The sequence below is a fragment of the Ricinus communis genome, chromosome 5 (genome assembly GCF_019578655.1).
Source record: "Ricinus communis isolate WT05 ecotype wild-type chromosome 5, ASM1957865v1, whole genome shotgun sequence".
Lineage (NCBI taxonomy): Eukaryota > Viridiplantae > Streptophyta > Magnoliopsida > Malpighiales > Euphorbiaceae > Ricinus > Ricinus communis.
Window position 1 is genome coordinate 27,353,391 of NC_063260.1, and position 26,244 is coordinate 27,379,634.

Consider the following 26,244-nt stretch of genomic DNA (forward strand, 5'->3'; position numbering starts at 1 on the left):
AAAATCAAGTAGAAGCCCAAAAGTTTTACAACTGCCAGGCGCCAACTCTTGAAACGGGGTGCACCGAGGACTCTTGTTAAGAACTCAGCAGACGCATCTGAAAAATCAGGTCAGAAAGATTCGCAGAGAGAAGAAAATCATAAATTTCTAGATTGGCACTTTAATAGATTTTAATTTCAGCATGTAGCATCAAACGAGGAACAAATCGATCCACACCATCATATCAAAATATTCAGGAGCTGCCCAAGCTGCCATCTCCTGGCACATTATATGAGTACCGGCTACAAAGAAATAACTCCCACCGCTAACCAAACAAGAAAGTAATAATATAAATAAACCGTGAAAACCTAAAAAATCAAATTCAAATCCCTATAATTAGATATCATTGATTTCCTACTTCAGATCTTTTTTTCTGTATCTTTCTGCTTCAGATTTTCTAAAATCAATTGATTATTTCAAAGATCTCGGCGTTCTTACTACATTATCACCTCAACCATCTATGTCTGATTGTTGCTGAAAGAAATAGAATATAAAAGTTAAGGAATCAAGAAACTGAGTGATCATAAGAGGACTGAAATGCCAAAAAGAGTATAGCCCTTCTGAGTCCTGACACTCCGTTACTGGAATGCCTTCCAAAAGCTTATCATCCATGAAGCTGCATCTTAGCCTCATGCAATCTTAGCACTCTCAAAGCATAATGTCATTATAGAAGGTGACGCCAGGGGGATAACTGGGGCGGCCTCGGTCAGAGGCACAGCACCTTCTGATTCTGATGTCCAGACCGCAGTGGATGACTGTTTAGAACTAGCAAAGATCTTTTCTTTATGTGTGTATCCAGAGAGGGCCTGCCCATGTGTTCCCAAGTCAAGCCCTCTATGATGAGCAGTTACCTGCTAATGGCCAGGCCCAACTTTTGTGGCGGGCAAATTGTAATGACTCCATGTTTTCTAACTAACAAACCAAGCAATCCTATCTTTTGCCAAAAAAATAAATAAATCAATAAAACTTGCAAATGCATATGTACACAGTTTTAGTAGCTTGTCTTTTGTTTATGTTAGTGGGTCTCTTAATTGGGCTGCCCAAGAATTGGCAAGCAAAGTCCTTGTGCAATCCTGTTTTGTTTCCAGCTATTCTGAATCTGGGTTGTATGATTCTCGGTTTGCTTGTGTTGATTAGTCAATGACCTTCAGTGTTCTTTTGAAAAAAAATAAAAAATAAAATGCAATTAATAACCTGACTATAAACTAGTTGTTCAAGGATTCAAGGCTATGAGCCTAGTAAATGCATCCTGGTTAAAATGTTTGGCTGCTGGCGTAGAAATTCCACAATACATCGACCAAAAAAGAAAATTCCATAATACCCAATCTGCAACTATTTATATCAGGTAACCTGATTGACCTCCCCACTAGAGTATCTCATAATTATATAATAGGATACGGCAACCAACCTCACTAAATGCAAAATTTTGAAGGCTTGATGCTCCTAAAGCAATTGTTTTTGTACATGAATGTGAACTAAAACAAAACCCAAAGAATTAACAATCATCGAGGCTTTCAGGAAAGGACAATAGAAATCCAAATGGTAAATCCAGTGTGGCTATCTTTACATAACCATTTCCTTTCAGGACCAAGATAGTAACAGTAAAAGAAAGAAAAGGGCCTCTCCAGAAAATCACAGTTCTCGCCCATAAAATGTACAACACAGCCAGGAAACCAACTAAATAGCCATGCACATCTCAACAATAGGTAAATGATGCAAAATCGTAAATAAACTAAATTCAAGCGTGAGGCATAAAACAACCGTTTCTACACATTGAAGCTCACAGCATAAAAGATTTGCACGATGTAAAAGGTCAGACATTCACATGACGACCATACATGAGAAGAGAAAAGGCTCCTCAAAGTTCAATCTCATGAAAATCTGAGAAGTAAGAATTGACTTAATCGGGGAGTTTGCCAAGTTGCAAAATAGTATAAATGAATAGACATCATAAATTGATACAAGCAAGCAATCTAGCACAGTTTCTTCCATATCTGAAATAAAATAATACTTTTGAAAGAGTTTTCCTTTTGCTGTCTTTACTAATAAAGGAGACTCTTGGGATTTCACAGTATCCCATCATAACCAGAAAAGACCTGTTCTAATACCAACTGACACAGGACGGAACACGGTAACAAGGCTAGATCTTGTCTAAACCTTAAACATCCTTGAATCCAAGGGCTTATTTATTTATCCAGAGAGCATATTCATGCAATTAAAGGAAAAAAAAAAAAAAGGAAGAAAATTAATTAAAAGAAAATTTAGCTCGTCTTCTAGTTTAACCAATTTGAGGTTCCTAAACAAGCAGGTGCACTGTTGTTATTATCATTAATGATAAGTTTATCAAGATTTATAAGTTTCCAGTGCTGGCAAGAGAAATCTCAGGGATCATTTTCTTTTTCATCAATTTATTATATGCTATCAGCTTTTATTACTAAATGTATTGATAATATATTGATCCACAGAATGCCAGTGTATAATTCCTTTACATTTTTACTTATTTGCATGCTTATTCTGATATTCTCACTCATTCCAGAAACATTTTCCTTTGTTGATATGTGCCATTTTCTAGAAGGGTTTCCTTTTAAATTTCAGACGCCTTGTGAAAAAGACATTTTCTCTCCTATTTACTGTCCATTTTTCTCTATCAGCTATTGTCTTAACTATTAGATAAGGCACACCAAGGACACCCGTGGCACCTCCTCTAATCACTTCCTCTTTCTAGCAGATATGTGGAACTGGGAAGTTGAATAAGAGTTGAGAAATATAATCCGAACTTCTAATCTACTGGCAAAACATGCTTTATGAAGAAACTTTTCACAAACAATAAGTGCAAAAGAGGATAATGACCAGAAATATGTAACAATAATATACACCGAAATGTAAGAAAAATGATTTTAGCATTTCACAAGTAAACTAACTAAAACATTCTCACAGTATGTTGGCAATTTCCAAAATTTGATACGGTTTATAATAATTTACCTTCTGATAAAAAAGGAAGGCAAAGAATGTAAGCTACGAGGAGAGAGGTTTGCAAGCTGATCTTAAATTGTGTACAAGAAAGGACTCATATCTGCAATTTGTTAGCATAGTATCCAAAATGCTGGATGTCAGTCAATAACCAGCTGTGAGTCAATGATGCCAAATGATACAAAACTGAAGACCTGTGACGGCCTTTCTTCAAGCGCATATTCCTCCAACAAAATAATAGTAAGTAAAATGAGATGCGCTGGCCACCCTCACTCAAACAGAATCCATAAAAGAACCAGAAGATCCCTTCTCGCACTGCCCAACTGATATTGTAAGCAGTTCATCACTTGTTCTATTCAGTTTGCAACATTGACGACGTGGTACCTGTTCAAAATCCCAATTATTGGAAACAGCATTCAACCCCCAAAAAAAAAAAAAAAACAAGTACAGAAAATGAATTAAAATCACACAATAGATGGTAGCATTATATAGTGCTGGAAAGAATTGTGAGCAAGGAACTCACCCAGTGCCACTTCTTTGACGCAGAGAACCCAAGCACCTGAATATTCTCCACGTAAGGCAGAGGAGGAGAACGTGGGAAACAGAAAACTTTTCGTCTAAAATCATCTTTCATTCTAGCCCGCGAATATGAACCAAGTGTAGCGTTTCCTTGTCTTGCTATGTCTTTCAAAAAAAAGAGGATGGGCCTTTTACAAATAGATTTATGAGGATCTCTGGTATCCAAATCAAATTCGCTACGATCCCTGATCTTGTTCCAAGCAGAGTAAGTACTTTCTGAGCGCTCAAGTATGCGGGGAAGCACAATGTTTGGGAAGACTTGAATGACATAGCCCAGTGAGATAGAAAAAGAAAGGTGGTGTGCATGGTCGTAACAGATTGACCTCTGCAAAAAGCTCAAGGGGTCAGCAGTCATAGCTCTAGTGAAGAGCTTCAGGCTATCCAAAGAGCTTAAGCCAGGGTAGAAAGGATCAACAGCCTCGATGTGATGAATGGATACAAAGGGTGCAATAGGGTGCGAGGATAGAAGACCATGCGCATTACCTCTAACATCCCACTGCCAGAAGAAACCAGCCAGCAATTAAAAAACTTGTGCTCTTTTCTTTTTTCCTATGTTATATAGGGATGACATTAAATCTAAGCAGTGCATAAGCAGAAATTCGCTCCACTCTATAGTCAATCATATATAGCTATAAAATATATTAAAAAAATTGGTGATAAAAAATAATAATAATTATAATAAAGCAGACCTGGTGGAAGCCTTGTTCTCTGGTCAAAGGAATACCAAGCTCAGAAATGCAGGCGTGGAGGCGATCATCACTTCCATAAAGTTTATGATACCGCTCAAGACAATCGTCTAAAATGTTGGAAAGAGCCTCGGCGAGGGGATAACTTATGGCAATTCCACCACCTCCGTAGGCCATAGAATGACTGAAATAGGTGTTGGCAGAGTGGCTTTCAGAAGGAGCACCTACGTAGACCATCTCAGAGGAATCGTACTTGCTTAGAACACCAACCAGATTGTCCGCATTGAAAATGGTGTCATCGTCTCCGAGAACGAACCACCTGACATCAGGCAGTCCAAGCCGAAAACTCTCCAAGACAATGCGGGAGATCCGGAGTCCCGAAGGGTGCCCCGTGGGATTAGTGTAGCGGAAGCGGGAGGTATCCTCGGAGATCATTATTTGGGGCAAGGAATCGTCCCAATCCTCTTTAGACACCTCTTCTTCAAGCCACACGTGCCCTCTCATATTGTTAGGCCGCCACCACAGCCGCACGAACTCTCTGCGCTGTTTCCAGAGCTGCGAGGATCCCGCTATGCCAAACATGATATGTTTCAGTGTCAGTTCACTACTTCCCTTATAATTTTCCTCCGAGAGGCTGCGATTGCGGCTCAATTGGAGTGAAGAAGGACGAGGGGGCGGCGGCGGCGGCGGCGGCAGCGGCAGCACCGCAGATAGATGATGATCGGAATGCCAGGAGAGGGTGCTTGGGCTGCCTTCCCATTTTCGAAACCGGTGCCAACAACGGGCTGTAGTTCCGGAAAATATGAGAGATAGCCAGGCGGTGGTAGAAACGAGCAGTGCTGCCACTACAACGACAGCAGTGCCGGTGCGACTGTGGCGCCATCTACGGCTGCGGGTTCGAGAAAGTGAAAGGGGCGATCGGCATGAATTCTTCGGGGAGGAGTCCATGATCACCATCAAAACAGTCACCCCCAATAGCCTTAATCATTTCCGTGAAGAAGACGGAAAATTTTAATTTTTTTTATAACAGAATAGATCCAAACAAAACAGATCACTCTAATTGACTTATAAATTTCCTCTATTATTATGTTTAACCAATAAGACAATCCAGACTCTACCATTCACTTTCTAACTCTGCAAACCACAAAGCACTCCCCACTCTTTGGTTTTAGCGCAATTTGATTTTCAAATTTTTTTATTTTTTCTTTTCTTTTCAACCTTTTCTTTTAAAATTCTAATGATTTTGTTTTGCTTTTGAAAGTGACCGTCTGTTTTGAAAATCAAATATAAAATCGTTTTAAAAAAAAATAAAATCCCAACCAATCGAAGATAGACGTTACGATTTTATGGGCTTCTTTAAACCGGATGTGCAGCTCTTTCCGCTGTCTGTTGGTTGTTGTCTCCGAGCCCGTCAACTGGATTTCCAACATTTCTCTCTCAAACATATATGTTTGTTTGATTTCCTTCTTCGCCGTTCGGCCGGCTTTTGTTACCTCAATTACTTAATAATACTAGTCAGCATATTTTAGGTTTCGATTTTAAGATTTAGATTATAAAGTTGGATTTGTGTAGATGTAAGCGTGAAAGCTAAGCCACTCTATCCGAACAGTACGGCTCAGTCTGTGCTTAATGAAATTATATCATGACTGACACGGTTTAACGAGCTTGAATAAATGAAGCTCTAATCATCTAGGATATTAAAATTAATTCTTTTAGTTACTTTTATTATACAAACATAATAAATATAAAAGATAAATAGCTTTTATTAATATTAAACTAATTATGAAAAATACAGAATAAAAATTTTCTATAATAACTAAATAAAAATATTTTACTCTATTGAAAATCAGAATAAGTGTTTTTATATTTGAATATTAAAAATAAAAAAATTATTTATTTTTATTTTTATTACTAATAAGTAGAATTTATATATAAATACATACTACCTCATTATTAAAAATAATGAATTTAAAAATTTATAAATATACCAAATTAAGTATATGCATAGCAATATTAAAAGAAAAAAAAATATTATATCATATTTGATTCAAATCTTTAATAAATTCAAAAATTAAGTTAAATTTAAATTATTATATTTTTCTGAAAAAATTTAAATAAATTAAAGAATAAGTTGAATCTGAATAATTTAAACAGCTAAAATCATTTTATATTCTATATAAATTACTCCCTGATCAAGTGATATGAGCTCGCCTAGTTTCGGTATGATGAGTTGAGACCTTTTAGTGATAGACGTTTTGTAGGACATGGCTTACTATCTCTTATGGAGTTGAACCTCTCACTATTGCTATTGGCTCTGTTAAGGACGCATATGATAAACTTTATCTCCTGTAAAAAAAAAGGAAATATACCATAACTAAAATACTATTCTTTTTAACTAAGTAATACATAATAAATAAAAGATAATACAATTATATCATTTTACTTATCTCAAATACTAATTTAACTTTTGGAATAATTTTTTAAATATCATAATTTATTGAGTTATGTCAAATCAATTGGCTTAAATCGAATTATTTTTTATTTGGACAATAACCATATACGTTCATGAGGGTCTTGGAAAACTTATGTATTGATTCATTTTTTATAAGATCCATAATTCAATTTGAATACTGTCCGTTTTCATTTGGTTAAGAAGATGAGGTGTGCTCGACTGTTTGCGGACTTTGTTTAAAAGAAAATGCAAGCAATGTCATGCATTTGATGTGGTAACTTAGCATATCTAAGTTGGTGCCGCATCATTAAATTCTCACGGGTTATCTCATTAATTTAATATATTTTATATTTTCCCTGCAAATATAGCATTTCACTTTCTACTAGTAACATAAAAAATAACTTTTCCTTTTCTCTTTCCCCTTTCATTTTTCCCTCCATTATTGCTCTTTTTGACACCAATTATGCATCCTTATAAATAAATATTTTTTTTTTATTTTATCAACTAAACATCTACATAGGTATATAAATTTTTCTCTAAATAAATTCTTACTCAATTATATATCACTAGTTATTATTATTTTAATTATAAAATTAAATTGATAGATATAATTTAATAAAATTTTAAAATTTTAATATTAATTTATAATATTTTAAAAATGACAGTAAATTAATTATTTTTAAATATTTTTAATCCTTTTAAAATTATTAATACATTAATATTATATATATTAATATTACCAATATAATTAAAATTAATATTTTTAAAAAATTAAAATTTTATTATATATTTAAAAAATTAATTTATTATTTAATATAATGATCAAAATATAATTTAGAATATTATTTTTTTAAATTAAAATTATTATTAAATTAATTTATTAATTAATATAATATTAAAATATAATTAATGTACTATTTTTATGATAGAAGTACTATTTTATTTAATTATAAAATTATTTATTAATTAATATACTATTTTTTACTATTAAAATTAGTGTTTAATTAGAAATTGTTTTATAAATTAATAAAAAATTATAAAATTATATATAAATTTAAAATTTATGTATTAAAAGTAAATACACTTGTCAAAATAAAAAATTTAATGTTTTTAGAATTAAGTATATATATAAAAAAATTAAATCTTAGAAAATAATATATATATAAATTATAATTAATAAATATCTATTTTATCCACCTCAGATTTTAATTAATGTTATATTAACCTATTAATATTGTTATGCGGATAAATAACTAGTACCAATTAATTCTAAACGGTAATACCTATGCTATCAGCATTACTATGATCATATTTGCCTTTCCTCCAATGCGAAATTACACTTTAATTTATATAGCAAAAATATCAAGATAAAATTAACAGCGCTAAAATGGGGAATAAGACAAAAACCTTGCATTTCCGAGCCCCAATATGAAACTTACCACAGAAAACTCAATTACGTCGTAAAGTGTTACACAAATAACTAATTAATTAAATATTTGATGTAGAAGCTAACCGCATTTCAGTCTAATAGTCAACCACGTGTCTCAAAAGGTACGGTTTAAAGTCTAATACAGGCTAAGGACTGGATAAAGTCTAAGACTGCGACCCCATCCGAACCTGGCTTTGCTTAAGAAACCCCCCAAATTAATATTAAATGTTGTAATCGAACCACACGATATAAAATTACAAGAGTGAGATCAGATAAGAGACACCTAAATCGTTCAGAAAAAAAAAAAGAAGCATCCAACGGTTAGTTGTCTTATCAACTCAGGATCTGAGGAGACTGATTGTAGGCAATAAAACCTTTATTAGCGAGAAATGAAAGAGCATAACTACATTCTTACCCCTGTTTCACTTTCAAACTCTTCTTCTTTTTCTTTTCTCTTCTTATTATTATATTTAAATGCCGCTAAAAGAATAAAGTGACAAAAAAATAAAAGCTGAGAAATCAATTGAGGGTTGGAGCCAAATTAAGCTTATTAAAACGAGATGCTCTTCTTATTTTAAAAATTATATAGTGTTTTATCTTCTAACATTATATATATATATATTCTATTCAGTATTTATTGGTAAATTGCGAAGTGATTGTATATGCTAATAACGATGCACGTCATGTCTCTTAATGCAGGGGCTAATTGAATATAAAGTTAAAAATACAGGGATTAATTAGGACGCAATAAATGAACAGGGACTAAATACAACCTATAATATGGGTTGAGCCTATTCTTTTTTCTATCAACTGCGTCTGCTACTAACTAAACAATTGAAGCGGCTGCCCTTGCCTTCTCCAGTGTTTTGACTGTGGTTCCTGTGAATTTTTGAAGAATCGTTATCTAGGAAAATAAAAAGAATACAAATTTAAGTAAAAGGAAGTCTCAATATAAAAATATTTATCAAAATTTAAGATGCCATTGTGAGAGGCATGCAAAATGGATAAGAATAGAACAATTGTTTTAATTAAATTAAAACCTCGTTTGGTAATTGTAGATTACTATTTTCAAGTGTTTAATTATTTAGTTTTAATATATTGAGCGACAAATGTTGGTTAATAAATTAATGTCTTTAATGCGTTTCACTTTATTCTTATCTCGATTTAGTAATATACATACATTTTTTTATATTACTCTGAATTAAAATTTCTTTTTAGCTATTTTCTAAATCTTCTTAATTTAAAACAATATATATATATATATTAAAGAAAGAGAAGATCAATTACATCTTAAAAATGCGAGAGCTAATAAGATATTATTTATGCGTTATTAAACTATGTTGTTATTGTAAAAATGGTTATAATTTTTAACTTCATTTGTACTGAAAGTTTCTTCACTAAGTTATTTGTATTTAATTTGCTTTAGTTTTTTTTAGGACTCTTATTAATGAGGTTGATTATACTTAAAAGGATAAATATTAAAGGATAAAGTAGCCTATTTATAAATAAAATAAAACAATTGGTGTAAATAATCACTATAAAATAAACACAGTGATTATTAGGAATTAAAAAGTTACCAGCTATTTTAACTGTTATGCCAAGTATCCACTTAGGTACAATAGAAGGAGTTTCATTTATGATCCATTTCGATCCGATGGAAAGAGTAAAAATGTGAGTTCAGAACCAAAGCTTGAAATATGATTTTGGCTATTTCGTCCATTTAAATATTTATATTTATAATTTAATAGTTATAATGAAATATTCAATAAAACTACTTTAGATTTTTTAGTTAATTATACTTCATTTATCAAATTTTAAAATTTAATTGAATTACTCAAATGTATAGAAATAATTAAAAAGTATAAAGTAATTATTGATACTATAATCTATAGTTTTACTTATTTTCATATGGTTTATGGCCTAATTTGAACCCTAAATTATACCCAAATTTCATATAAGGAGAAAAAGAAAAGAAAAAAGGAAAAATAATTTAGGGTCCAAATCGGAGCATAAGCCTATTACTTTGATATAAATATTGAAGCGGAATTAGGTTTGGTTCCTGATAGCCATACTGTGGAAAAAGGTCTAAACGTAAATGGCAACTGGTTTTGATTGATAAGTGGAGTGGGTCATAGGATAGACGCGTTAAGTGAAAGCGAAAAAAGCAGTGAGCAATCGAAATTTGACTTGCAGATTTTATAATAGATTCCGGCAGCTATAAAGAATTTAATTAATTAATTTTCTTTTCCAATTTGAATAATAAAGGTGAAAATATAATGAGAATAGTTCCGTGTTGCTGTTAGCACGCCACCATCTAAAAAGTTTCTCTTCTCATGTTTATGCTTCACTATTAATAAATGAGGAAAATGAGAAAACTGTGCTTTCCATTGTTGGTGTATCGATTGACATATACAGAAAACAAAAAAGACATAAATTGATCACCTTATTATTTCAGATTCATATTCATAAAGATTTCGGTGGGATTGGATCCGTAGGCTGTCGGATTTATGCCTTCTGCAGGAAGCGGGATATATGTATGTTTTCTGTGTCTGAGTCTCAGACTAGGTCCAACCACCGGCTTATTTGTCTGCTGGTGTAGGTGATGTTGGCCCATTCCTTCCATTTTCTTATTCTCTCGATCTTCTCAACTCACCTTCTCTGTGCCTTCCCTGCAGCCCACACCCACCATTTACATCCCCTCTAGTACTACTAGTACTGCTACTGAAGAACCTAACAACAATCCACCCAAACATGCTCCTTTAAATATCCGATTTATTCCCATTTTGACAGTAGAATTTATCAATTCATCCCATCGCTCTGCTGCTTGTCATGGGCTGCCTACCCAGGTTCTTCAGACTCAAACCGATCACGCGTAGACCCATCAGCCAAGTTGGTGTCGTCGTTGCCGCTAGAGATGATATTGGATTTCATGTAAAGGAAAAGGATTTTGATGATGATTGTTGTGAAAAGAAATACAGCTGGAACGATATAGAGAGACTGACCATGAATTTCGCTCGGGTGGTCGGATCAGGAGGGTTTAGCACAGTGTTTTTGGCTCGCTTGCCCAGTTTGACTCTCGGAGCAGTCAAGATCCACGGAAATAGCGACCATCTCAATCGACTCTTTAAGCAGGAACTAGACATCCTACTCCAACTTCGCCATGACAACATTGTGAAGCTTCTAGGCCACTGCGACGATCAAGGTGTGTGATGGTTACAATTAAATTTTGGTTTATTTAGTTCTTTCTAAACCTATATGATATATAACCCCGAAAGTCGAAACTAATGTTTATTATCTTAAAACTTTCAGACAGAGGCGCCCTCGTGTTGGAGTATGTTCCCAACGGAAGTTTGCAGGATAAGCTCCATGGTGCAGCAACTGAAATTCTTTCATGGAAGAGGCGGATGGCCATAGCCTTTCAGCTTGCCCAGGCTCTAGAGTATCTACATGACAAATGCACCCTGCAAATAGTACATGGAGACATTAAAGCTTCCAACATCTTACTGGACGAGCATCTCAACTGTAAGCTTTGCGATTTTGGTTCTGCAAAGATGGGATTTTCTTCTATGGTAATGCCTTCCTCGAGAACGAAGCAAGTGATGATGGGTTCTCCTGGTTACACTGATCCCCACTATCTGAGGACAGGAATGGCATCAAAGAAGAACGATATTTACAGCTACGGAGTCATCATTTTGGAACTGGTGACGGGAATGGAGGCATTCTGTGAAGAGAGGGGCCAGCTATTGACATCCATGATGGGACCCATGCTAAGGAATGCCCGTGACTGTGAAGCGACGAAGATGGCAGAAATGGTGGATCCAAGATTAGCAGGTGACTTTGACCTAAAGGAAGCGAGGGCCATGCTTTCCCTCTCCGCGCTTTGCCTTGGGCAGTCCCCAGTTCTAAGGCCTTCAGCTGCCCAAATCTTACAAGAAATTAGGCAGAATGTACGACTTCCATGTTTTCCTCCTTCGGAATTTCAGAATTAATTCAAGCAACCAGATTACCAGAACTTGTGTTGTTTTCTAGGCAATAATTATTGTGTAAAACTGTAATTAAATTGCATACACCTTTTTTTTACTAAAAAGAACACATACATTTCTGCAAGTACCATAAATTTCATTCATGTGCCTATGTTACGTGCACCTTAAGCGCAGGAGTCAGAAATTGCCATTAAAAGAATTTACATTTGATATCCATCCACATTGTAATGAGAATTTATCTAAAAAGGAAGAGAATAGAATCTTTTTAGCTACTCCAAGTGTAAAAAGATTTTTTTACCTAATATAAGCATATATCCTTATTTATTGATGGATGAGAGACATGTCATGTAATGTATATGCTGCTAGCATAAAATAAAATTACACACACAATAGTAGTTGGATAAATATATAGTAACAGTAGTTTATAAAATTAAAAATAATTTTCTTTTTTGTCACGGATTGGCAATCGGGCTTTCTGCCTCAGAGAGGGTGTGCTGATTGGCCCATTTAAAATGAAAATTATTCCGAGTGGGAGGCAGAGTCCAAAATAAAATGACCCAAACTTGGGTTTAATCCATATCCAATTACAAATACCCAGTGGGTATTTATATGTAGTAGCCCAGTAGGCAATGCTCACCGAGTCACTGCAGTGGGGGGGCTGGTAGTGAGACTGAGCTTGAGGATGGCCACGGCATGTTGTTTGTTGGTGATTCCATTTCCAGGAGCAAAATTGACGGCAGTGAACGAGTATGAGCTGGTCAGAAGAAGGAAGGATGTAAGTTTGTACGGCGGAAGATATCCTTTTCCAAGGGAAAGGAATGGAAATAGATCCAATATAAAAACCCAGTCACCAAGTGGTTCCTGCAAATGTCAGCTGATAGATCTCGCCCCTGCAACCTCTGCTACCTACGGGGCCCTGCTCCTCGCCGGCGGTCTCTTCGCCTGTAATATATTTTTCACTCATCGCTTTCGGCTTTGTCTATTGTCATACAAAGTCCAACTGCTAATTTAATTTGCAATTTTGTGCCCCCGGCAGTTAACAAGTCAAGAAGCAAGGGCTCGCTGTTTGGGGGATTGACAGGAGCTACACTTATGGCTGCGGTAACATTTCTTAATAAATTGTATTATTAAGTATTAAAGCATTTTATCCGTCTTCAAAAACAGAACAGAAAGAAGGCTCAAACTCGAAGTCAAACTGAAGTAGTTGGAAAGTGTTTGTTTTTTTTTATTCTTTGGTGAAATAAATTGTTGGGATTAAGATAAACTATCTTATATCGTGAATTATTTGTACTTGTTTGTTTTTCATCAAATGGTGCTGCAGTCTGTTTTTCTTTGTGTTGGTGGTAATGGTTTTCAAATGCAGGTAGGCTTTTTTCTGCAGCCTTAAACAATAATCTGAATGTTTGGCTCTTTTCTTAAAATAAATCTTTCTTTTCAGTCTGAAACTAAACTTGTTTTCTTCCAGCTCAATATATTGACAAATATGTTTCTCCACATGCAGGCTTACTTTTTGATGCAACGAGAAGAAACAAAAGCTGTTGGTGATGCCCTTGGCTTTGGATCCGCTTTCCTCTTCTCTTCTGTATTTGGTATGTTTTTCTCATACTTGTTTTGTATGTATGAGCAAGATAGTATTACAAAAGATAATTTACATGGCTTTTACATATTCACTTTGAAGTTCCAATGCCTACTACCCATAGATTTTTCTAAAATGACCTTAAAAGGATCTGTAAATAAAGGAGATTCATAAACTTCAGCAATAATTGTAAATGGAAAAGACCTAAAAGAGCAGTAAAGTGAATTCCAATTTTGCAAAGAAAAACACTTGAATGGAGTAAAACAATGAGCTCGTTTTCATGGTTGGTTGGCAAGTACAATTCAGATGGATGATGCAGAGGGTTTAAGTCTTCTAGAGTATATAGTGCAGGGAAGAAGAGCATAATAGAAGAATTTATGCAGGAAACAAAATCTCTTTCTATTGGATAGCTATGCCTTGCGATGAATCCCTGTTTGTCTGATGGTATACACCATGCTTCTCATATTTTTTTTTTGCTTGCTAAAATTTTGTTAGGTATACGATTGGTGGGTAGTCGAAAGCTGATTCCTGCAGGTCCTTTGTTAGGTTTATCTATCTGTGCCTTGGCTGTGTTTATGTCGTCCTACTTTCAAGATAGTCTCTGACTGTTAATCTTGTCAATCTGACTACTCCATAGTATTATTTGATACTTGCTCTGTTGTGTGGATTAATTGTTAGTATATCCTTGTGACTTGCAAAACAAAAAATAGTTAAGAAAAACAATAGCTTGAGGAACACTATCCTAAGGGATATTTTTCACCTCAGTGTTTTTGAATCTTCAAGTGACGGATTCGCAAGCCCTCCTGATAAAAATCAAGGGCATTGTAATGACAATAAATAAACCTAAAATATTTCAAATTTTGTAAAAACTTAATTGATCTTCATAAACTTAAAATCCCAGATTCTTTCGAAATATTATTTTTGTAAAGCTTGTCGCATCAGCCTGTGCTTCAACATATTCATTGGAGTCGGCTGTGGGATAAAACTAAATGGGCTCTAATTTCAAAAGCGATCGAGTCAACCCATGTAATTCCTTGTTCCTGAAATACTATATTCATCAAATTGCGTGGTGAGTCCTTCAATTCCTTATCCTTCAAAAGCAAAAAAATTGAGTCAGCGATACACGTAATCCAATATTTCGGGCCTCCATGATCAGTCGCTACCCATCTTCAAAAAGAATTTGACAAAAAATATATTTTTAAGCTCTTAAATTTTCTAGTTTTATTTCATTGAATTTTTTAATTTTTATTTTATTCTATTAAGCCTTTTTATTTTTAATTTTAGTCTTATTGAGAACCTATTTGTATTTTTGTTTTTAGTGTTCTTGAGAACCTAATAGCCTTTAATTAAAGTAAAAAAAGAAAAAATGCAATGGCTTAATAGAACAAATTAATAAAACTAAATATAAAAGTATAAGAGTTCAATACAATAAAATAGAATAATACTGAAAAATTGAGATAGTTAATAATGAGTTTTGGCACTGCATATCAACTCTTGCCCGTCTTTCTTCCTCTTCCTTTCCACACAGACGCGCATTAGCTCAGTCGGGAGACATGCTAATTCTTTTGATGAATTATTCTTTTTGTTTTCGGAGAATTTTGCTTCTTATTTTGTTCTTGCGATTAAGCACAAAACCTCTCGATATAATACGGACGATTTCGGAGCTCAATTGTTTCAGTGCATCCGTGTACACGTTTTTATTTTTATTTATTTTAATTCAAAAGAGAACAATAATCCAGGCCTAACAATCGACTTTATTATGGTGGTAATTCTATATTTATATATAGGTATTTACAAAGTAAGTAATAAGTTCTAGCAACAATTTAGTTTTTTTAACTTTTTGAATAGGTTTAATTTGACTTTTTTTTTTTAAGAAAAAAAAAAAAGGAAAAGAAAAAAATTGTATACTCTAGAGAGTGAATTTGGCGACCCAACATTTTAATTATTATTATGTACTTTCTTCATTCCATTATAATTGGTTTTTCAAATCAAGATTTTTTTAATTTTCTAACACTTTTATATATTCAATACAATATTAATTTTTTCTTTTCTATTTTATCCTTATGTTGAAATATGTGTGATAAATTTTGAAGTATTTATAGAAGAGTGAATTAGTGTAATGTACCTATTAAATGTTTTGTTAATCCGAGTGAAATTACTAAAAAAGGACAATTATAATGGAATGGAGAGAGTATTGATTAGTAAAAAAAATAACTAAATAGTGATGGATTGAATCTTTTTCTATTCTTTGTTATAGAATAGTGATGAATCAGCGACGGAATAAAAAAATTATTTTTTAATAACTAGCGACAGATTGCCGATGGCTTAGTGATAAAAAAACATGGAAAGAAATATATGTTGTCATTAACTGGTAGGCATTTTTTGGTTATTACAAAACAAGGTGTCTTTTTATGGTTATTTCATGTTTGTTATACTTTGTTTTCACTTTCTTTTTTATCTCTATATGATGAAACTGTACTCCATATCCTAGTGGTGGTTATAAGAAAGTTCACTCAATCTTTCAACTGTGTGGTTATAATTTGTGAAAAATAAAGTTACTGTAAACTTGTCCTTAAAAGAAATGGTTAAAGGCTCGAGTATGCTAAGGTATGAGAACAAGCAAGCAGGAAAACAGGTCTCTTTCAAAGGCTGTGATAATGTCTTTGTGAAAGTTATATCCGTTGGAATGAAGTAGACAAGAATCTTCTAGTCACGTACTGTTGTTATTGCTTGGTTCATGATTATAGTTGGCATTGCATATAAAGTTGATAGGGCAGTGTCCACTGCCTCCTCAGAAAGTAAGAGAAAAAGGGAATGGAAAAGAAGAGCGGACCCTTCTTACAGAGAATGATGATGCGTATCTTCCACTCAAATCACAGTCCTAAAATTCCTGCCACAGAAAATTCCATTAAAGCTTGCTTGAAAGAATTGAGTACTCGATGGCCAAGCACTCTTGAGTTCCCACATGCAATCATCAAAGTAGAACATACAGGAAATTTCGGGCTTGGCCATTCCCGATCTCAAGGATGTCAAATAAAGAAAAAGGTAATAAGTTTGGAGTATTAAGAGAGAATGTGGAGGATTATGCGAAAATGCTTTTTCTCATTGACCCTTTATTAATATTGTAATGGGAGGGAGGGGAAGTCTAGTTTTGTCTGTTTCTTGTAATAAATACGGCACCATTTCAAACTATGACTAAACAACAAATCACGATGGAAAAGGAGATGCTGGGACTTCATTGATTTTCAACTTTCATCATTGGAGCTTCCCGAAAAGCATTCCCACTAATATTTTGTCGTCCACAAGCCATGTGTAATGAGACATCCACTTGGGATCATGTTACAGACCTCTTAGAGATTTACTAGTGTTAATGGTGTAAACAGCTCTTTCAGGGTTAGTGAACCACCATCGTCAGTCTAGTGATAATATCGATTATCCTACCCTTTTTTTTTTTGTCTGACAAATGAAGGTATAGACACGGAGGAGACCCTTGCTTGATATGTTCAAGTCAGCAAGGCTCAATAATCAAGAAATCTGAGAATGTGCCTGTGAACTTGGCGGCCAAGTATTCTGTGATTAATTGTGCCAAAGGTAAAATAGAACAGTACATCTTGAACGGTGTAGGGGAATCTTTGGAGTGATACAGAACTGTAGGTAACACATTAAAAGTGCGTCACTAACTCCACTGAGATCTCATGAGAAAGCGATGCCTTGTTGATGCCATCTAATCATTCTTAAAAAGAAATTAGCGCTTTGTAAAGCATAATATTTAATTAATACAAATCTTTCTCCTTTTTTTGTCTTCGTGCTGTAGTGTAGTATCTGCAGTCTTGGATGTGGACGGAAGTTTACCGCACATGATGGATCACTCGGTACCAAGTTTGTGCTTCACATAATGAACATATCCCTCGCTCATCGCAAAATCTGCAAACCTTAATCACTACTCTTGCTATCTTGGCACACACATTATCATTGCATTAAGAGCATTTCTACGCATGGAGAGCTAAACTTCATTCTCTATTTTATATTTAATAAATGCATTACAAATTTTTATACATTTGACTTAATTAATATTTATTATTTTTATTTTTTTATTGGTAAAAATTTAAAAAAAAATTAAAACTATTAATATTATGAAAATAAAAGTAAGATAAAAAAATAAAGTATAAAGAGTTTATTGGACTTGAGGATTTGCCTTCGCGGGTCACTCGTTCCCAGGGGCAAGCCTCGGCTCAAATGCCTTTGCCACCGAAAAGAAAAATCTTTAAACGAATAAAAAAAATTTACTCTTTATATTTAAATATTTTTTAAGATGCTCCTTATTATAAAAATTATACTCTTTAAAATTAAAAATACCATTAGGATGATCCAAATCTGTTAATCAAATCAATTATAAATTAATATTTATTGTTATTTATTAATTATTATATTTATACTGAATAAATTTTAATAATAATAAATCAACCAACAAATTTCAAATATATTTGAGTTAATTTGGATTGTTGTGAAAATCTATATTTTTATTTTAATTTTTAAAAAAGACTTATATAGCTGTAAAAGAAAAAAGCAAATGAAAAAGATAACATGAAATTGAATCTTTGTACATATTCATGGCTTTTCTTTCCCCCGAATCACATGTACATAAATGCAATAAGCTGCACTTTTGAAAACTTTTTGCTAATTAACCCAGTTTCTTTCTTCTTTTTTTGTTACAATCTAACCTTTGCTAACGTGCGAAAACTGGATGTAACAGGAAAAGTGCCAAATTGGAGCTGTCTTATTACGGCTTCCAAATTCATTAAATTTCTTGTCAATTAGATATTTTGATTAAACCCCACAGTATAACTAACACCAATCCATTTAATAGCAAGAAGAAATAACTCAAGTATCTTATGTATCAGGGTACACTTAAATGGTTGCAGCAGACTAAAGAAGAGTGTGAAAAGTCTCGTAAATTTGGAGTGAAATAATATATCAAACAATAATCACAGGACAAATGAAGGCCATGATAGAGAAAGAAGAAAGGCAGAGGTTAAATCATAGTGGAAGTCAACTTAGGGATAACCAAATATTAAAAAATAGAACGTTCTATTGCAATTTGGGGTCACCAGAAAAATCAGAAAAATCGAAACGTTTTTATGTGCATTATATTGGAGTCTTCAAAATAAGCTTAATTGGTGTACGTATTGGACAATGTGTTGAAGGCCCACTGTGCAATCATATTCAAAATTGCCCTTGTATAGCTAATAAGTCATTCAAAAGTTGATATACATATATTAAGCGAGCTTCTGATATTGTAGGTTTAGTTGGCATGGTGGGCCAATTTTCTTAAATTAACCAGAATATATTTGGAGAAAAGGAAAATCATTGTGCATATAGAAAAAAAATAAATAATAATAATTGGAGAAAGCTGCAGCGACGACTAGACTACCAACATCTAATCAAACATGTCCTGGAAGTGTTGGAAAGGGTTCTAAGGTTGCTGCAAACACAAAAGAGATTCTTCAACTGAGATTAAACAAAATGGTTAAAAGTACTTTGCTTTATAATATAATAAAATTGCAAAATGTCGAAGAAATTGATGAGTTTGTGGTTCAGGGCTCGTGGCTGAGAAAGTAAAAAAAGTGGAGGAGCACAAGGCCCAAGGTCAAGGCCGAGGGCACATCGCAACATCCCTTCATATGTAATAATACATTATAATAACCAGATGCTGCCTTCCTAAAGTTCATTTAAATAATGCTACTTTCGTATTTTTATGATTCATTATTGAGGAAGAGGATGCTTTTCTATTAAATTTTAATACATGATTGGGCCTGCCCTCTCTGGGAATTCATTTATTTTACAAGTAAGACTTAATAAGATGGCGTGACAGGGCTGTTACTTACCTTTTGTTGAGGGATCATGTGCTCATGCTGAGATCACACGGCAGATAGGCCGCCTTGAGGCAGGTGCAAGGTAACTCTATCAACCTCATATTTCACAACTTCAAAAAAAAAGGGGTTATTCCTCTTTAGATGATGGGATGGGCATTGACTTTCTTTTCTGAGAAGATGACATGATAATGAAGTTAAGGACCTCGTTTTTATGTATATAAACACCGTTCGATGCATCATGCATTTGCTCACCTGCCTTTCCTCGTAGTAAATCAACTCTCTTCCCTAGTAACCACTTCTCTTCTTTCACTCCCTCCCTTCTCAACTTCCATCTCTTCTGCTTCTTCTTCTTCCTTTGCTTCGTTCTTCAACTAGATTCAATTCAGTACTTTTTTCTCCTTTTCCGCTTTCAAATCCCACTCAGATGCATCTGTCTACTGTCGCTTAGGGTATTTGTTTGGTTTTCTTAACGCTGGATCAGTCCGTTATCAATCTTCCTTAATCACACCACTAAAAAAAAATTTCAATTATGTAATTCTCCCATCTTCAATCTTTTCCTCTATCCCCCAAAAGAAAAAAAAAAAAAAAGAGACTGTCCATTTTCTATGCAAAGAGTTGGATCTTCCTTGCTTTAGGAGTGAATAAACTGGCTTGTTTCGTTTCTTCTGTTCCTTAGAACCACTTTTATAAAAGTCTAGAAAGCATGTAACTTTGTCCTTTTATTTTCATCTGATTCGCAGACCAAATCTCAAAAAAAAAAAAAAAAAAAAACAGAATTCAATTATGTGTTCTTAGAGGTCTACTGTAGTCCTAAAGCCTTAGCGGTCTGGAGAAGAACAAGATCATCGTGTAAATAGACTATCAAAAAAACCGTCAGATCATGTAATACTGCCCATTTCTAGCTGTATCTTCTAATTAGAAAAAAAAAAAAAACGAAAAAAAAAAGTTTGCTTCATCTTTTGTGAAGAAGAAGAAGAAGAATGCCGGAGTCGGAGGCGGGGACACCAACAGTGTCAGCGCCGAATACGCCAGGGACGCCGGGGGGGCCACTGTTTTCAGCGCTGAGGATAGACTCGTTGTCCTATGATCGCAAGTCGATGCCAAGATGCAAGTGCTTTCCCGTAAATGCACCAACCTTCGGTCCACCCCACACGTGCTTTACTGACTTCCCCGCACCCGACATCTCTCTTACCCGCAAGGTATCCCTCTCTCCCTTCCGCATTCCATTTCTTATTTTCTTTTACACAAATTCAGGCGATACATATATTAGATGACATAACTTCTATACTAATAATTTAATTATAAAATATATACATCATATGTATAATAAATTTTACTTAATTCATCTTATAAATTCATTAACTAGTTATTTTATAGGTTTCAATCCCTTCAACATTAAAGGTTCTTTTTATTTTTTATGTAATTATTCCCAAATATGATTAATTGAGAAATTATATAATGAACCATTCATTCCAGTTGAGCAACCGTACTTGAAATAATGCTCTACTCAATTTAAGACATCTAACAAGTAGTTTCTAGCTATACATTTGAATATCTAATTAAACTTTATTTATGAAATTACAGCTATGATTTCTGAAAGATGTACTAAATTGGTTTGACTTGTTGTACACAGTAGCCCCCCCAAATTTGGACTTTGCGTGATATCAAATGGTAGATACTTTACAAACAAATCAAAAAGAAAAATAATCACAGACAAAGCAATTCTAAAGTCATTAAAAGTAAAAACATTGGAGATTTCATTACCACTCACATTTAATGGTTGACTATAAGGAAAATCTCTTTTTTCTTTTTATGGAACACTTCTTCTTCCGTTGAACTGCCCCACTAGTTAACTAGACAAAATGGAATATGTGGAACTGTTCTTCCTTTGAGCTACCCAGTTTCTTTAATAGAAGAAAACAAAATAATTGAGTTGAGATATTGGAGAATCTTTATTTTCTTACTTTAAATTTGTTTTGCATACATGCATCATGATGTCTATGACTGAAATGTGGAGCCCCATGATTAAACTTCATTCGATTAGCTTATTTTAATTCTTTTGGCCTTTTCATTATTATAAAAGAAAAATGTAATTGTCGACTATATAATATAACAGGCAGAAATCCTCTTTAAAGAAAAATTTATATTAATTGAAAGCCACATGATGAAATCAAACTTTAAGAGAAAGTATTGATCAATTAGAGAGAAGCGGTTGGTTGATAGAATTTCCAGATTTTGCGTCATTTACAATATATTGTTCGTCTACTTTGAAAAACTACATTGGACCTTCAGTTGGAAAACTAATAAAACAATATTTATGAATTTATATTTCTAGTTTGTGTTGTAATCGCAACTCATTTTGTGAAACATACATATATAAAAGATTTGAAAATGGCAAAATGAGTTAGTCATTGAACTGATATTTGAGCTGCTGAAGTGTAAGGATAGCTTAGAGCTTATTTATCTTTTGTTTTCTTGGCATTGGCTATGAGAAGTGAGTTTCATAAATAGACATGCCATTCTTTTCTTAAATTGTTCATCTTTAGCTTCAACTTAAAACCTTTTTCCTATTTTTAAGATAATTCTAATTACCTGTTCAATTTTTAAGAAAAAATATTATAAATATTTATGTCTTTTTATCAAATTTAAGATACTTTTTTTTTTATATATTTTTCATTTTTATTGTGTCAAGCTATTAAAAACACGGTTATTTAACTCTTTTTTCTCAAAATTATTTATTTTCTTTTGGTTGTTTTTGGATAAAAAAACTATAAAAAAAATAAAGTTTATACAATAAAAATAATTTTTTATTTTCAGATATTTTTGTGAAATTTCTCTTTTTTTTTTTTTTTTTATATAGAAGACTCAATTGAGCTATATAACAGAGACTAGACATTCTTTACACTCATCATAAAAATAATAATTCACAAAGAAATAAAGATTTAAATTGAAAGCCTTTATTTCTTTTAAATAAATACTTTGATGGTTTAAATTAGATCTCACATAATTTTGAATAGTCTTTTTGATATGAGCAAGAGTTCAATTATTGTGCTTTTAAAAATAACTAGTTGTTTACCCATGAATTGTATAACTGTTATTATTATCTTGATTATAAAATTAAGTTGATGGATACAATATAATAAAAATTTTAGTATTTACCATTATTTTATAAAATTTTAAAAAATAATAACAAACTAGTTATTTTTAAATTCTCTTATTTTTAAAAATTTAAAATTTTATTAATATAATAATATAAAAATTATTTATTTTAATTTTAATATTATAAATTAACATATCAGTATAATTAATAACATTATTTTTTAGTTAAAAATTTATATAATTAAAAATATAATTTATTATTAAATATAATATTTAGAAATATAATTTAAAATGTTATTTTCTATATTTGAATTATTATCTAATTACAAAACTCATTTACTAGTCAATATAATATTAAAATATAATTAATATACTATCTTTTAAAATAGATTTAATATAATTATCTGAATAGAAAAATATTTATTAGTTAATATAATACTAAAATATAATAATGTGCTATTATTTTTTAGAATAGAATTAATATTATTATCTAATTAGAGAATCATTTATTAATTAATATATCTTTTAAGATTTGAATTTCTGTTTAATTAGAAATGTATTTTATTAATAAATAAATTAATAAAAAATATAAAATTATACATAAACTTGAACTCCATGTGTTAAAAGTATACATGTCAACATGATAATTCTATATGTTAAAAATTAATCAAATATATTAAAAAAATAAAATTTAGAAATTAACATATATATATATATATATATAAGGTATAAGGATAAAGTATTATATAAAAAGAAAACTGAATCGTCATCCCGGTAAAGGCTATTTAAGTAAATTGAAAAGCAAACATTAAAATATGAGGAAAAAAGTGTACAGAAAAGAATAAACAGTTTATTTTCAAAAGAAAAAAAACAAACACTATATCTAACCTATTCATCAATTTGTTAGGCTTACGACATTTTGTATTTCTGTTAGAAGATAATATTTCTGTTTCCGGCACCCTCTCTTTCTATTTCTCTCTCTGCGTAAGAATGGAAATCTAAGGAATCAGCTAATAAAATATTCGAGATTAATGGAATCGAGCTTGAGTTATGCATTATCCAATAGGTTAAAAATAGATATGTATATATATATATATATATAATAATCTAATCCTGTTATATGTAACTGAAACTTTCAATTACGAGTTAAATTTTAGATTCTGTTTATATTTTATAAATTAATTATTTTCTATCATGTAAATGATAGATATTTGGAAATTTTATAATTATTACTAATCATATGTATAATGCAATTAGAGGATTATTTAGCTAAAATAAATGTAATAATTAAAGAGTCCAAATGTTAAAGAATAAAAGATAAATAAATTTATTTTTTAAACTCAAAACTAACTCGAGTAAACTTGAGACATAAGCTTTAATAAGGTCATGAGAGCAAACATACTATTTACTAGATTTTTAAGATTGATCGTTAAATAATAAACTTTGTTGTGGGATGAAGCTTGGAGCAGAATTCGTGGGAACATTCATCTTGATATTTGCAGCAACAGCAGGACCCATTGTGAATCAGAAGTACAATGGGGTGGAGACACTGATAGGGAACGCAGCATGTGCCGGGCTAGCAGTGATGATTATAATTCTATCAACGGGACATATATCTGGAGCTCACCTGAACCCATCCCTGACTATTGCCTTTGCAGCCCTCCGTCACTTTCCCTGGGTGCAAGTCCCCGCCTACATAGCTGCCCAAGTATCAGCCTCCATTTGCGCATCTTTTGCTCTCAAGGGAGTGTTCCATCCTTTTATGTCCGGAGGTGTCACTGTTCCATCTGTAAGCACCGGCCAAGCTTTCGCGCTCGAGTTTCTCATCACTTTCAATCTCCTGTTTGTTGTCACTGCTGTTGCCACTGATACCCGTGCTGTAAGCCTCTTCTTCGTTTTAACAAGTCAAGTTTTATATATGTATCGCACGAGCAGGAATCCTTACTTTATTCTTCTCCCACACAGGTAGGAGAGCTGGCGGGAATAGCAGTTGGAGCTACTGTTATGCTCAACATTCTTGTTGCTGGGTGAGCCATAAATACTTTCTCTTTCATAATTATTATTTCAAACATATATAATTCTCCCCTCATAAAGAAGTATCTCAAGGAAACCCGTTGATGGTTATAGCATGAATTGTGACTAGAAAGATAATGCAAATACTGATATATAACAAAAATATTCTGTTTGGCTGGTACATACGTACATATATATATATATATTATTAATTCTATTAAAATAATAAATATAGCTTGATTTCACAATAATTGGCTCAGAGGAACCTGATTAGGAAGGGCATATGCATAGATATATTTATTTTAATGTATATATCCGTCCATTATCATTAATATTAGAATACCTATTTTTAGTACGATATTAGAGCATCTATAAGCTCAAAATTACACCTTACATAATTAAAAGAAAACAAAAATGATAATGATTCTAGTATTGTACATGAATAATGCAATACCTAAACTCTGCATGTATTAGCTGTATAACTAAGACGACATTATGGTTTAAGCCAGAAATATTCTTGTATGACAATTTGAAGATTTAATTATTTTATAAAGGAAGGAAGATTTTAATTATCATAAAGTTTGAATTTAATTTGGAGGCTGCAGGCCATCAAGTGGGGGTTCAATGAATCCTGTGAGGACACTAGGACCCGCAGTAGCTGCAGGGAATTATCGAGCGCTGTGGATATATTTGGTGGCACCCACACTTGGGGCCATAGCTGGTGCAGGTACGTACTCGGCTGTGAAGCTCCGAGAGGAGGAAGTGGATCCACCTCGCCCAGTCAGAAGCTTCCGTCGCTAGAGCAACATATATATTACAAATAAGAAACACATGTATCCATGTCATGGGGAAGGACAGGACATGATGATATCTATCTTCTAAAGGTGTTGAAATAAAATTGCCGATGTGACTGTAAGTCCACGCCTACAGTGTGTTTGAAATAATGCTGCAAAAGGAGTGATGCTCGTCTTCTCTCCGGTCAATGCATCTTTCCTGATTGTGATGTTACATTATGAACCTTTTTGGTTTACTTTGTCGTTGTTGGTGGTGCTGTTGTTTTCTCGTTTGTGTGAAGTACTTTGATAACATTCAATAAATTGTGGCTTATATTTAGTTTAATATGATGCATTTGCCTTTAACATGTTATTGGATGACATAATATGATGGATTTGCCTCTGACATGTTATTAAATTTACCGACATTATCTTATCTTTATTATATTACATACTACTAGTAAATTATTATTATTGTTATTTTATTTTATACTCCATTATAATTACAATAGCTAAGTTTAATTAAATAATTTATTGATAAATATTGCATTATGAAAATTTTAAAAAAATTTATAACAAATTACATGCTAGCATAAGAGAAATTGTTGATATTATTACTAGTATTCGATATTGGGTCATTCATAGCATTACTATACCTTCCCTATTCATTGCGGGTTGGTTATTCGTTAGCATGAGTTTAGCTTATGATGTATTTGGGAGCCCTCATCCAAATGAATATTTTACAAAGAGCCGACAGGAAATTCCATTAATA

At 32.8% G+C, this 26,244-nt stretch overlaps 4 protein-coding genes and 1 long non-coding RNA gene across 5 annotated transcripts; 3 read left to right on the forward strand and 2 right to left on the reverse strand.

The window, feature by feature from the left end:
* Positions 1 to 2,922: 2,922 nt before the first annotated feature.
* On the reverse strand, positions 2,923 to 5,899 carry LOC8278497. Its single transcript, XM_002518923.4, has 3 exons — positions 4,278 to 5,899; positions 3,533 to 4,084; positions 2,923 to 3,393 (listed from the first exon to the last, which is right to left on the reverse strand). Exons 1-3 carry the CDS (start codon positions 5,229 to 5,231, stop codon positions 3,283 to 3,285), a joined length of 1,617 nt encoding a protein of 538 aa, XP_002518969.1. The 5' UTR covers positions 5,232 to 5,899; the 3' UTR covers positions 2,923 to 3,282.
* A 4,623-nt stretch (positions 5,900 to 10,522) lies between these two features.
* LOC125370117 lies at positions 10,523 to 11,296 on the reverse strand. The gene is made up of 2 exons (XR_007215978.1): positions 11,158 to 11,296; positions 10,523 to 11,063 (listed from the first exon to the last, which is right to left on the reverse strand). It is a non-coding gene; the product is annotated as an uncharacterized LOC125370117 (long non-coding RNA).
* Positions 10,985 to 12,466, forward strand: LOC107261229 (probable receptor-like protein kinase At4g10390). Its single transcript, XM_015719024.3, has 2 exons — positions 10,985 to 11,357; positions 11,465 to 12,466. The coding sequence occupies exons 1-2, from the start codon at positions 10,985 to 10,987 to the stop codon at positions 12,142 to 12,144; spliced, it is 1,053 nt and encodes a 350-aa protein (XP_015574510.1). The 3' UTR covers positions 12,145 to 12,466.
* Positions 12,467 to 12,820: 354 nt separating this feature from the next.
* On the forward strand, positions 12,821 to 14,319 carry LOC8278499 (protein FATTY ACID EXPORT 4, chloroplastic). The gene is made up of 5 exons (XM_025157289.1): positions 12,821 to 13,082; positions 13,175 to 13,239; positions 13,460 to 13,501; positions 13,640 to 13,727; positions 14,210 to 14,319. The coding sequence occupies exons 1-5, from the start codon at positions 12,821 to 12,823 to the stop codon at positions 14,317 to 14,319; spliced, it is 567 nt and encodes a 188-aa protein (XP_025013057.1).
* A 5,481-nt stretch (positions 14,320 to 19,800) lies between these two features.
* On the forward strand, positions 19,801 to 25,818 carry LOC8278501 (probable aquaporin NIP5-1). The gene is made up of 4 exons (XM_002518927.4): positions 19,801 to 20,786; positions 24,146 to 24,565; positions 24,652 to 24,713; positions 25,305 to 25,818. Exons 1-4 carry the CDS (start codon positions 20,568 to 20,570, stop codon positions 25,498 to 25,500), a joined length of 897 nt encoding a protein of 298 aa, XP_002518973.1. The 5' UTR covers positions 19,801 to 20,567; the 3' UTR covers positions 25,501 to 25,818.
* The last annotated feature ends 426 nt before the right edge of the window (positions 25,819 to 26,244 follow it).